The sequence below is a fragment of the Rhincodon typus genome, chromosome 3 (assembly GCF_021869965.1).
Source record: "Rhincodon typus isolate 14 chromosome 3, sRhiTyp1.1, whole genome shotgun sequence".
In the NCBI taxonomy this organism is placed as follows: Eukaryota; Metazoa; Chordata; class Chondrichthyes; order Orectolobiformes; family Rhincodontidae; genus Rhincodon; species Rhincodon typus.
In genome coordinates this window covers 79,495,042-79,506,582 of record NC_063334.1, presented here as the reverse complement: position 1 = coordinate 79,506,582, position 11,541 = coordinate 79,495,042, and the positions used below count along the sequence as shown (strand labels likewise).

The 11,541-nt window shown below is 39.4% G+C and overlaps 1 protein-coding gene across 1 annotated transcript in view; it reads right to left on the bottom strand.

Moving 5' to 3' along the window:
- Positions 1-1,408, bottom strand: part of LOC109926839 (chromodomain-helicase-DNA-binding protein 1) — a 249,488-nt gene extending 248,080 nt beyond the window's left edge. Inside the window, exon 1 of the mRNA XM_048593706.1 lies at positions 1,253-1,408. Coding sequence (XP_048449663.1) covers positions 1,253-1,408 — 156 coding nt within the window. The remainder of the gene's footprint in view (positions 1-1,252) is intronic.
- Between the last annotated feature and the right edge of the window lie 10,133 nt (positions 1,409-11,541).

The following is an 11,541-nucleotide window of genomic DNA, read 5'->3' as shown; positions in this document are numbered from 1 at the left end:
CGGGTCCGGTGACCCTTCCTCTGAGGAAGGGTCACCGGACCCGAAACGTTAACTCTGTTTTCTCATCCACAGAAGCTGCCAGACCTGCTGAGCTTTTCCAGCAACTTTGTTTTTGTTCCTGGGTTGTGGTGACCATGTCAGAGGTAAACAGCTTTTTTGTACATCTTAAGGAATGTACAAAATGTTAATGGTGAGGTTTTCTCATCTCTGAGAAGCATCCTGGATAGCCAATGATCTTAGAGATCCTTCAATCCTTATATTGATGATTGCAGCCAAGACTCAGAGGCTAAACCAAATGTGAACACCTTGTAATCTGTCCTTACCTCACTTATGTTCCACACTTATAATTTTCTGTGTGTGTGACTATGTGATCTTTGCAATCACTGTGTGATATTCAGTGCTGCACTAATGTCCAGACTTTGCCTCATTGTGCATTGTTCTGGTTGGAAAATATGCTTTAAATGCAGTTTTCTTCACTATAGGTGTTGGGTGAAGTATATTTAAGCATTCCATGCTTAGTTAGCAGTGTATACAAATTAGCAGACATGGAAGACTAAATGATAATAGGTGGATGAAAAGGACTTGCATCAGAATGCCTCTGAAACTCATAATAGCCATAGGAGAACTCAGTACACAGCTTTCAGCTGAATCATGAAGCCACAGAAACAAACTCATCTTAGGAGAGGTGATGACCCATTGGTATTATCGCTAAACATTTGGTCAAGAGATCCAGGTAATGTTCTGGAGACCTGGCTTCAAATCTCACCATGGCAGGTGGTGAATTTGAATTCAATAAAAATATCTTGAATTGAAAGTCTAATGAGGACCATGAAACCATTGTCACTTGTCAGGAAAAATGCATCTTTGGAGAAGGAAAGTGCCATTCTTACCTGGTCTGGCCGACATTTTACTCCAGGCCCACAGCAATGTGGTTGACTCTCAACTGCCTGATGGACAATGAATGACATCATAGCCAGTGAATAAATTAAAAGAAAGCATCATATGATGTTACAACACTGTCTGAAAGATTGCTTCTCTTTCCCTAATGCTCATCAGAACATACATAGTTCTCATCTTTGAACATGGATGCAGCATATGTTGTAAAACACTCAGATAGATGTTTACATTGGCTGTTTACTGTACAACAGGAAAGATGAAAAACAATAAAGCTGTATTTGCTTTTGCATGCAAACAGCAGCTGCTTGCTCACTTTAGCAACAACAAAAAATCTACATTTATCGAATATCCTCACCCAGCTCAGATCTCTTAAGAAGTAGTTTTCATTTAAGTTTTCTTTGGCTTCTTGTTGCATTGCTCCCTCATATTGAAAGTGATGTTTCTGTCGGTCAGTGCCCTGATCTTTTGGCTTGGAAGACTGCTGTCGCTCTCCCAGCTCCTCAGTGTCCATCACATCCCCTCTTTGCCTGCTGTAATTGTGCAGAGCACAGCATGTGTCACTCTCCATCTGGAGTGTACCACAAAACTCCTTTAGAGCAATTCAAGCATTATAATAACATGTTGAGGAGCCATCAAGTCTCTTCCATGGTGGCCCTGGTGGAAAAATGGGCTGCATTGTATCTTTGTTTGACCTCAGTAAGCAGTTTCCACACGAGAGTCATCAGTACCCTCTGCAGTCTCATGCTGTTTCTGGATCTATCCCTTTAACAGTTGTTATCCCTCTGCATCCAACATAATGGGTCCAATCCCTGCGCTTAACTTTCCTACTTTCCCCAACACAGACTGGACTGCCCCATGATAGCCCTCCACAGAGTTTCCTGCCAAAAAATTCGAGAATGACCATGATTCAACCCCCATACGGAGTTGTGAGATCAGCCCTTGATGAACATGCCCCAGTCTCTGGCTGATGCCCCAACTGACTTAATCTATAATCCACATGTTGAGTGGATGTGCCCTGCAGGACTGACTGTGGCCCCAGTCACGAAATCTCTAGATTCCCAGACTGGAAGGACATAGATTCCTTGACCCTGCTTGCACCAAACACCCTGCTGATTGTGCCAAACGCCATGAAGTGAGATCGGACAATGCCCTTGACTGAGTGTTGTGGAACCCCTGACTAACCATTGTCCCATTCACTCAAATAAGGACTGCTTCACTTAGACTTTCAGACATGGAAATTTGATTGAAACACATGCAGTCTGTGTTTACTAGTGTATAAGCTGCTGCCACGTAATGTTCAGTGTGATATTAGTATGTCATGTTGTGACGAAGGAACATGCCCATCTGGTTGACTGTTTAGTGCTGGCAGGCATGAGAAGCTGCCTGGCTTTCTGTCCATTCTAAGAAGCAAGGCAAGGCAGAGATGCTGTGAGGCAGTAAATTCTGACTGCTACGGCAATGTGCTAAAATGCAAGCGGTTTTGTGAGGTCTAAGTAAGCACAAAGTGAGTGAGTGCTAAGAAAGCAATCTAAGAAACCTGAAATGCAGATGCATGAGATGAGTGTGTGTCCCAACGTGCAGGTTAACCTGGCAGGACTGCTGAAATATGAAATGTCTGTGAGCTCTGGGGTGCAGTAGTGAAGTGTTGAAACACCTTCTGAGTTAGTATGAGATTTGCCACAACAATGTAGCACTGCTGGTCTTTTGCCAATGAAAAGTTGTTGTGGTCAGTGCCCATGGAACATGCCATGACATTTTGGTCAGTGAACGTGAACATGGAGACCTGGAGCTGCATCTGCTATGGAACTGGTCAGACTTTAAAATTGGGAATTAGTGCCATCTAATTTCTCCAGTGGTAACAATGGGTGGGCTAGAAACTCTTCTGAACATTACTATATTGCTCTTAGTTTAAACCTTAAAATCAATCAACTTCACTAAGTTGTGATTGGCCTGTTTGTTTCAATGCACAGTACATTTCAGGTTGTTTTGTAGCCTTAGATCTCACATATTGGTGCCATGTTGCCAATCCTTTAAAGTCCCATTGCACCTGTACCTCTCACTGGCCCTTTACAACTTTTCATTAATAGGTCACTTTTAATGTTCGGTTCCAACTCTCACTTGAACTCATTGTTGTAAACAGCCTCTTTATTCCAATACGCTGTTCGTTCCAGATTGCTGCTCAAGTGCAAACTGTTTTGTCTTCTCGATTAAGTGATTAGAGGACTTGCTGTCTTTTAAATGAATCTAATGTAGTCTGTGTTCATTCTAACAAGTACTTTCTCCAGTTCTCTTCTAGTCATGTACTCTTGCACAAGATTTCTTAGGCCCAAGCTGTTAACCATTACTCAACACAAATCATAGAGGATATATTGGAATCAATACCAATCATAGCCATCACATCTAATCTTGAGCAAAGCTCCTACAGAAATTGTTGAAATTAATTTTTCATCAGAAGTATCTTCTGCACCATTTTGAATAATTTAAATCTATAAAACATTTTACAAAATCTCAGATATCTCAAAGTATTTTGCAGCCAAATACTTGCAAACTGTAATCACTTGCAGTGAAAGGGGACATTGCACACCACAAGATTTCACAGCCAGCAAGGAGGTCAATGATATAGCTATTCATGAAGAATTCTAATCACCCACATCCTTTTGTTTAATCTGTGCATTACAGGCTAAGTAACAGCACTCAAAAAAAACTAGGAGGATTAAAAATTTGAAAAATCAGCAGTTTTCTCATTTGCATCCAATTAGAGCTCTGCTACTGTGCAGCTTGTAAAAATGCCCACTTTCATCAATGTTAAAAATGTCCTTGGGTTTATAGTGAGATTTATCACTCATGTAGTTGTCAACATCTTCTATTGCTTGTCTCCCAATGTGTGTGCACGTGGGCCTGGTTTGACTATGCTAAAATGGTTGATTTACAGTTCAGAAGCAGTTGGTTTCAAATTGCCTGGTGAATTTACTAGCCTCTTTTGACACATTAGCCTAGAAAGGTTAACTGCTGAGTCTCTTGCATCAGGATGGATTTAAGTTGATTGGAAGATTTCTTTGGTCAGGACATAATAGGATGAGAATTAAAATTTGAGTTAACTGACAATTCAAAATAAGACACTAGAATTAAACAACATGATTTTAAATACATGCTTACTGGTGTAAATTATCACAATTTCAAACAACATGAACAGATATGGTAAATCTTCTTAATTCACCATTGTTTAGTTCAAATGATCTGATTTTAACAACATGATTTTAAATACATTCTTACTGGTGTAAATTATCACAATTTCAAACAACATGAACAGATATGGTAAATCTTCTTAATTCACCATTGTTTAGTTCAAATGATCTGTTAATTTTACAGCTTAGTGGATAATTAAAATATTTTGAGCAAAGACTACTCCACTGATGAGGTTACACTGTATTTCAAATTAGTGAGTTTGAATTTAAGACAGTCGACATGATAATTCCATGACTATGACACAAACAAATTGAATATCATAAGAAATTCAGGGTTTACACTTCTGTATATGTTCCTGTTTGTTAAGTGACAGTAGCAAGGCCGTATTTGGTGTACATCACTTACTACCCACAACACATAGTGCTGTGACTTCTTCTTGTCCTTGTACATATGAGATGGTAAGCGACTGGAAAATACTATTCAAGTAAAGATTAAACCGGAATAAGTTAAGATCAGTGAAATGGTGCTCAGGCATTTTGCTCGTTGTATAACATGAATTCTTTGTACTGGAGCTTTCACAGATTCTGCAGAGAAAGTTCGCAGAAATTAACTTCCCTATTTATACGAAAATATGATTTACCATTTTTAGTTTTCAGTACTTCCATTCCAGATACCTCTGAACTACTACCACTTTATTGACATCGCATTACATTGTACCTTTTTGCCAGTGGTCCTATGGCCAACTACTAGAACAGAACTAGACATTTGGATACAGAACTGGCTTGAAGGTAGAAGACAGAGGGTGGTGAAGGAGGGTTGTTTTTCAAACTGGAGGCCTGTGACCAGTAGTGTGCCACAAGGATCGGTGCTGGGTCCACTGCTTTTTGTCATTTCTTTAAAGGATTTGCATGTGAGCATGGGAGGTATGGTTAATAAGTTTGCAGATGACACCAAAATTGGAGGTGTAGTAGACAGTGAAGAAGGTTAGCTCAGAGTACAATGGGATCTTGATCAGATGGTCCAGTAGGCCGAGGATTGGCAGATGGAGTTTTATTTAGATAAATGTGAGGTGCTGCATTTTGGAAAGGCGAATCAGGGCAGAACTTAATGGTAAGGTCCGGGAGTGCTGCTGAACAAAGACACCTTTGTTCATAGTCCCTTGAAAGTGGCGTCACAGGTAGATAGGATAGTGAAGAAGGGGTTGGTAAACTTGCCTTTATTGGTCGGTGCATTGAGTATAGGAGTTGAGAGGTCATGTTGCGGCTGTACAGGACATTGGTTAGGCCGCTTTTAGAATACAGCTTGCAATTCTGGTCTCCCTGCTACAGGAAGGATGGTGTGAAACCTGAAAGGGTTCAGAAAAGATTTACAAGGATGTTGCCAGGGTTGGAGGGTTTGAGCTATAGGGAGAAGCTGAATAGGCGGGGCTATTTTTCCTGGAGCATTGGAGGCTGAGGGGTGAAATTATAGAGATTTATAAAATCATGAGAAGCGTGGATAGGTTGAATAGCCATGGTTTCTTTTTTCCCCAGGGTGGGAGAGTCCAAACTAGAGGGCATAGGTTTAAGGTGATAGGAGAAAGATTTAAAAGGGACCTAAGGGGCAACTTTTTCACGCAGAGTGTGGCGTGTGTGTGGAATGAGCTGCCAGAGGAAGTGGTGGAGGTGAGTACAATTACAATATGTAAAAGGCATCTGGATGGGTATATGAATAGGAAGGATTTAGAGGGATACGGGCCAAATGCTGGACTAGATTAATTTAGGATATCTGGTCAGCATGGACAAGTTGGACCGAAGGGTCTGTTTCTCTGCTGTACAGCTCTATGACTCTATAAACAAATACAAAAGGGATAAAGGTTATTGTCAAGTCCTTTCCTTTCAAGGTCATTGTATTCTATCAGGAGTTCGTCCCTGCTTAACAACATTAGTGTGTGTCCTACTCCAGGGGGATATATTTCTGATTTAATGCAGTTGGTAGTGATTTTGTTTTGACTGTACATGTAATTGTAATATGTACCCAAAGATTCAATATGTGCCACACTGATTAGGTCTTGAAGAGTGTGCTTGTGCAAAATTAACCCTTAAGCTCCTTTTGCAGCATTTTGGGATGTAAACTAAACAGTGGTATTAATATTGTATAACACTCATTCGATTCATTAAAAAATTCTGATCCAGATCTTTTAAACGTGTTAATAATTTTCAACTCAGTGATGTTCTTTGGAAGTTTAGTCAACATTTATGTTCCCTGGGCAGTGGGAAGATGCTTTTTCTCACTCTAATCTTGCTGGAGAGTTGTGAAATTTGTATGTGTCCTTTGGTCCTGCTGTTCATAAACTAAAGAGAAAAGTGGACTTTTTTGAGGTTGAATGGCTCCAAAATGTATCCAAGTTAAACATCTTGCTTACTTCAACTGGATTCACACCTTTTATTGTATGAAATCCTCTTATTTTTCATCATCTTTTATTCAGCAAAAATATAATTGGCTGCTTGAACCTTTCCTCGTAATGTAGCCCTGTATGGCCTGAAATCATTTAGTTTTTTTCTTCTTTGAACTCTTTAATTATTATTTTGGAAGTAAGGTGAAGAGAAGTTCAGTATTTGCCTCATTGTTGAGCTGTACAGTGTTGATATAACATGTTCTGATGTATAATCCAATGGCCTCTGAAAGTAACAAGAAGCTGATTTGTTTTTAATGATGAACTGTTTCTCACTGATCAGGTGCATTGAGGTTAAAAATAATGATCAGCCTTAAATCATTTTCTTCTTCAGCTTCTGGCAATAGAAATTCTTTTGTGTCACTCATTTTTACACTAACTGTTTCTCTATGAATTAATTAGTAATGTTCAACATTAAAATTTATATACCTAACCAATGCAAGTCCATTAAAGATAATCAGTCTACCCATGGAGCAAATTCAATTATAATACTACAGAGGTTTTCTTCTATATTATTAAAAATGTTCCTGAGTAGATCCTAGTGGAATGCCAGTTGCTTTATCTCCAGGAAGAATGATTTCTTCGTAATCACCACCTGCCTTTTGTTGTGATGTCAATTGTCACTTCTGTATATAATTTGTCATTTATTCATGAGTTTTAACTTTCCTTATTAATGTCACTTGAGGAACATGGCTCATTATGAAAATCTGAGTAACCTTCATTTACTGCATTACACTTAATTTAGCTACTAACTCTTCAAGGTATTCTTGAAAATGTTGCAGCCTTCTATTGCTATAGCTATGCTGACTGCTCTAAAAACTAAGCAGACAAGCAAGATTTTTTGAGGTTGAGTGGGTCCAAGATTATTTTTCTGGTGATAAAGAAATGTAACCTAGTCAGTCCACTACCTGGTCCTGGTCAATCAAGTACCCCTCAATACCTAATTACCCTCTCGAAGCTCCTGACTTCTCACAGAATTGTTATGATGCAGATGGAGGCCATTTGGTCCATTGTGTCTACTTTGGATTGTTAAATGAGCACTGTTACCCTTTCATGTTATTTTTATTCAAAAAAAATCATCCAATGCCCTTTTGAATGTTTCATTTGAACCTGCATCCATCACACTTCCAGACAGAGCATTCCTTACCCTAAGTATTTATTAAGTGAAAATGTTTTTCCTCATTTAACCCTTGCTTCTTTTGCAGATCACTTTAAATCTATGCTCTCTTGTTCTTGTTCCTTTTATGAGTGGGAACAGTTTATCCAAGTTTCTTACCTGACTACTCTTCTGACCTAAACCCTCACCATCCGAGTGGTGGAATAAAACCTTGTTCTAATGTTCCTATTGCCGTTGCATTACTATTGACTAATGTGGACCTAATGTTTATCTGGGAGTGGAGGCATGTGACAGTTTATGGACGTTCACAAATCAGAAGATATCTGATTTACTGCACATTGTCAACTTTGTGATATTTTCCTTTGGCCTTTTTCTGTGTTTGGAATGCATATAATCCTCACTGAGGTTGCTTCCTCACTTTAAGTTGGGAACAAAAATAAGATTTTCCCCCATACTCCAATTTGTCTGGTGGTGCAGGGTTTTGGAAGCCCAGCTGAAGCTACAGGTTTGAGAGTCCACAGAGAAAATGGAAAACTGCTGATGAGTTGAAACAATATCTGAAAGACAAATGAAAAAGATTTTGATGAATTCAGTTGGCACTATTAGGTGCTGTCTTTTAGTGTAGATGCTTTTTCAATGCAGTGATGCAGCATAGGGGTCCATAAGTTGACCCTTGTCTTGGCCACCACTGTAGCAATGTTGTCAAACATTGTAATACTTTTCCACTAGAGAAAGTGTATAATGTATTGAATAATATATAATGGGATAGGCGAGATAGCATGGGGTGATATGGGGGAAAATGAGATGGCATGAGGAATCTCAGGGTGCATGGAGAATGTGAAGTGATAGGCGATAGCTTGTAAATGAATGGAAGTTGAAACGGGTGAAGGGTGAAGTTTAGGGGGTCGTTAAACTATTCTGGGAATTGCAGTGTTTGAAAAGTAAGTCAGACCTTCTAACTGGTCCACCGCCACAATCACAATTTTCATGCATTCCGTTGTGGCTCCAAAACGCACTGCAAACGTGACACATTTTGTGAAAAGATGCAATATCCTGTGGGAAATCATACATGGGTCAGGTTTATATTTTATGAGCTGCAGATTTGTGCAGGTTGGATTTTCCTGTTCCCAGGCAAAGCTTCAGCCCAATGCCTCAAGATTAATAGAGGAATTGGGGAAAAAAAACTGATTCTTTTAAGTTGATAAGTTGAATACTTTCCAAATAAGGTAAAAAATCTTTTTTCCAACAGGTGAATATACTTGTCAGGTACTCATTGCCAGAAGGGTTGTCAATGCTGGAAATTGAACATTTTCTCATATCAGAATCAAGCACTGCCAGGTAAACTGGGGCAAAGTTTAATAAAGAATTAAATGCTCACCCAAATATATGCCTGGACTCCAATCTTGAAGCGGCATCTTCCATTGAATTTAATGTAAGTTTTGGATTTCCCACAATGTCTATGCTTGTGCACCGTGAGGAGGTTCAATACTTGGATTGTGGAAAAAAAATGGACAATTTTGTCTTGGGTTGAAACCATCCGCGTCAGATCCAGATCATAGAGAAAAATAGCAATAAAATTCAAACATCATCTGTTCTTTAACAAACCGAGAAAAATGAAACAAAATGGGTTTTCTCTTGTGATTGAAAGTGAAAAATAGTGATTATTTTTCCTGGGTTGTCTGTTGTATTTATATTTATGCTTTAACATTTTTATGTTTACAAATAAGTTTCTTAAAATATAAAACAGCACAAGGAAATCTAAGCAGCTAATATAAAATGTTTAGTTCACTGGAACAATTAAAAAGCATGACCACAGCAGTGTGTTATACTAACTTGATTCAAACAGCAAAATAGAGCCATATTAAATATTCTCAATAAATTCAATTTAACGAATGGTACCAAATCTATCAGCAACAATAATTGATGATTTATTTTATTTAAGCTAAAATATGAGAAATTATATGGTATTGGCAGCCTGGTGCCCAAAGCATAGACCAGTTTCTCATTTCTATATAAATATGATATGCAGGAAGCCAATTAGCATCGTACCTTGGTCTGTGAAGATGATTTCCTTGCGGCAGTAAAGACCTGGTTTGGAACACAATTTATTCCAGCAGGATCCATCAGCAAGAGGGACATTAAACCTCATTTTAAATCGACACACGGGAGCAAGTGGCAAGCTTGTATTACTGTGCCACCTGAGCCCTGGAGAGAGGAGGCTGAATTCCTGACTGAGACTACCGCAATCACCTGGTGGCCAGTGGAATTGGTAGGAGTGGAACTTTGAAAAGCAAGTATCTGAGACTTTGAGGAAATGGTCCTTGGCATTGAATTAAAATGATGAAGGAATGTTGGGCAGTAATCATCGTCAGTATGTGGGCTTTGGGGTGTTGGGAGTGAAGATGTTGGGGGTACTGAGCCTCTATTAATCTGCTTCTGCTTGCTGGCAAGTTTCTGCAGCAGGTCTGTCTCTAAACACAATGCATAAAATCTGGGATTAAAATCCAGTCAAGCACATAATAGCATCTGATTGTTGGAGACTTCAGAGGCACTTGTCTGCAGTGATCACCTCTGAAGCTTCTCAAACCAGGAAATTGAATTGGCAGCAGGCAGGAATGTGACTAAAAGGGCAGATAAGAATTCTGCCCTCTTTTTAAATCTTGACTTGCTTTTTAATAAACACAGAAAGTTAAAAACAGGAAAATAAATTTCAGTTCTAGTAATCTCAATGCAGCCAGCAGAGGGCATTGGTAGTTTCTTTATCAGCACAGCACAGATTCAAAGTCATTCTTTAGGATAATTCTGATTCATATTACAAGTTGAAACTTTTCACTATTATTCACTGTAAAATGCAAGTGACATTCAATTCAAATCTATAATTATTAATGCACAAATTGGCATAATATTTTATCATATATTATTTCATACAATGGTCACCCAGGGAGGGACATAATGGGGGGAATCTTACCAGGCCCTGAATGATGTGGGCCATGGTGAGAAATCTGGTAGGATTGCACCATAAACCCCAGAAAGGCCTTTCTCAATGTCAGGAACAACTTGTATTTTCTATCATAGTTCTGGATGTCCAGATGAGATTCTCACTAGGCCTCTTAAAGTGAATTGTTGCCTGTTATCACTTTAATCGACACCAAATCTCACCTCATCACCACGGAATGTATAGCAACTAGATGCTGTGAATTTCCAAAATAAGAGTCAGAGTGGTTTATTGCAGCTCCAGCTCGACACTTGCTCCTCCAGATTTTTATCTTGTACACTAGGCACCAACATCTCAGGACATACTGGGCAGCAGCTGTACATGCATTTCATGTTCACCAACGCTGTCATTCAACATGTACCAGCCTCTCTGCGGCATCGTGGCACATTTTCAGTCTTCTTGCAGTACATGTCTGCACTGTAATGTTGTACTTTGGAGAGAACTGGGACTTTTCATTGCAATGCAACTGCAAAGGCACATTGTGCACATGGGCAGGCAACTAGCTCAAGGACTGGATCAATTTGCGTCTCAGGGCAACTCGCTTGCTCTCTTAATGATCACTCCAATTGCACCTCCCTGGATCCTTGCCTTTCATTCCTTTTTTGTGCTTAAAGTCTCACAGTTTTGCACTATTATTTTGCAGTTTAGCACTTACATGAAGCCAGTCAGCTTGTCATGCTTGTTAGCAATCAGCATTTGAGTGGGTGGACATGTTGCTGTACAACACATTACTGTATCAATCTCACACCTACACCATGTGCCAGCTGCATATACGGCAAGTGCACTGCATTGCTTTCAAACAAGTGGCCATGTCTCCAAGTCTTAGGTAACTAGTCCTCACTGATACCCGGAGACTTCGGCTACATGGGGGTCCGACACAGTAAGTCAATGGCAGCATCCTATTTTATTCCA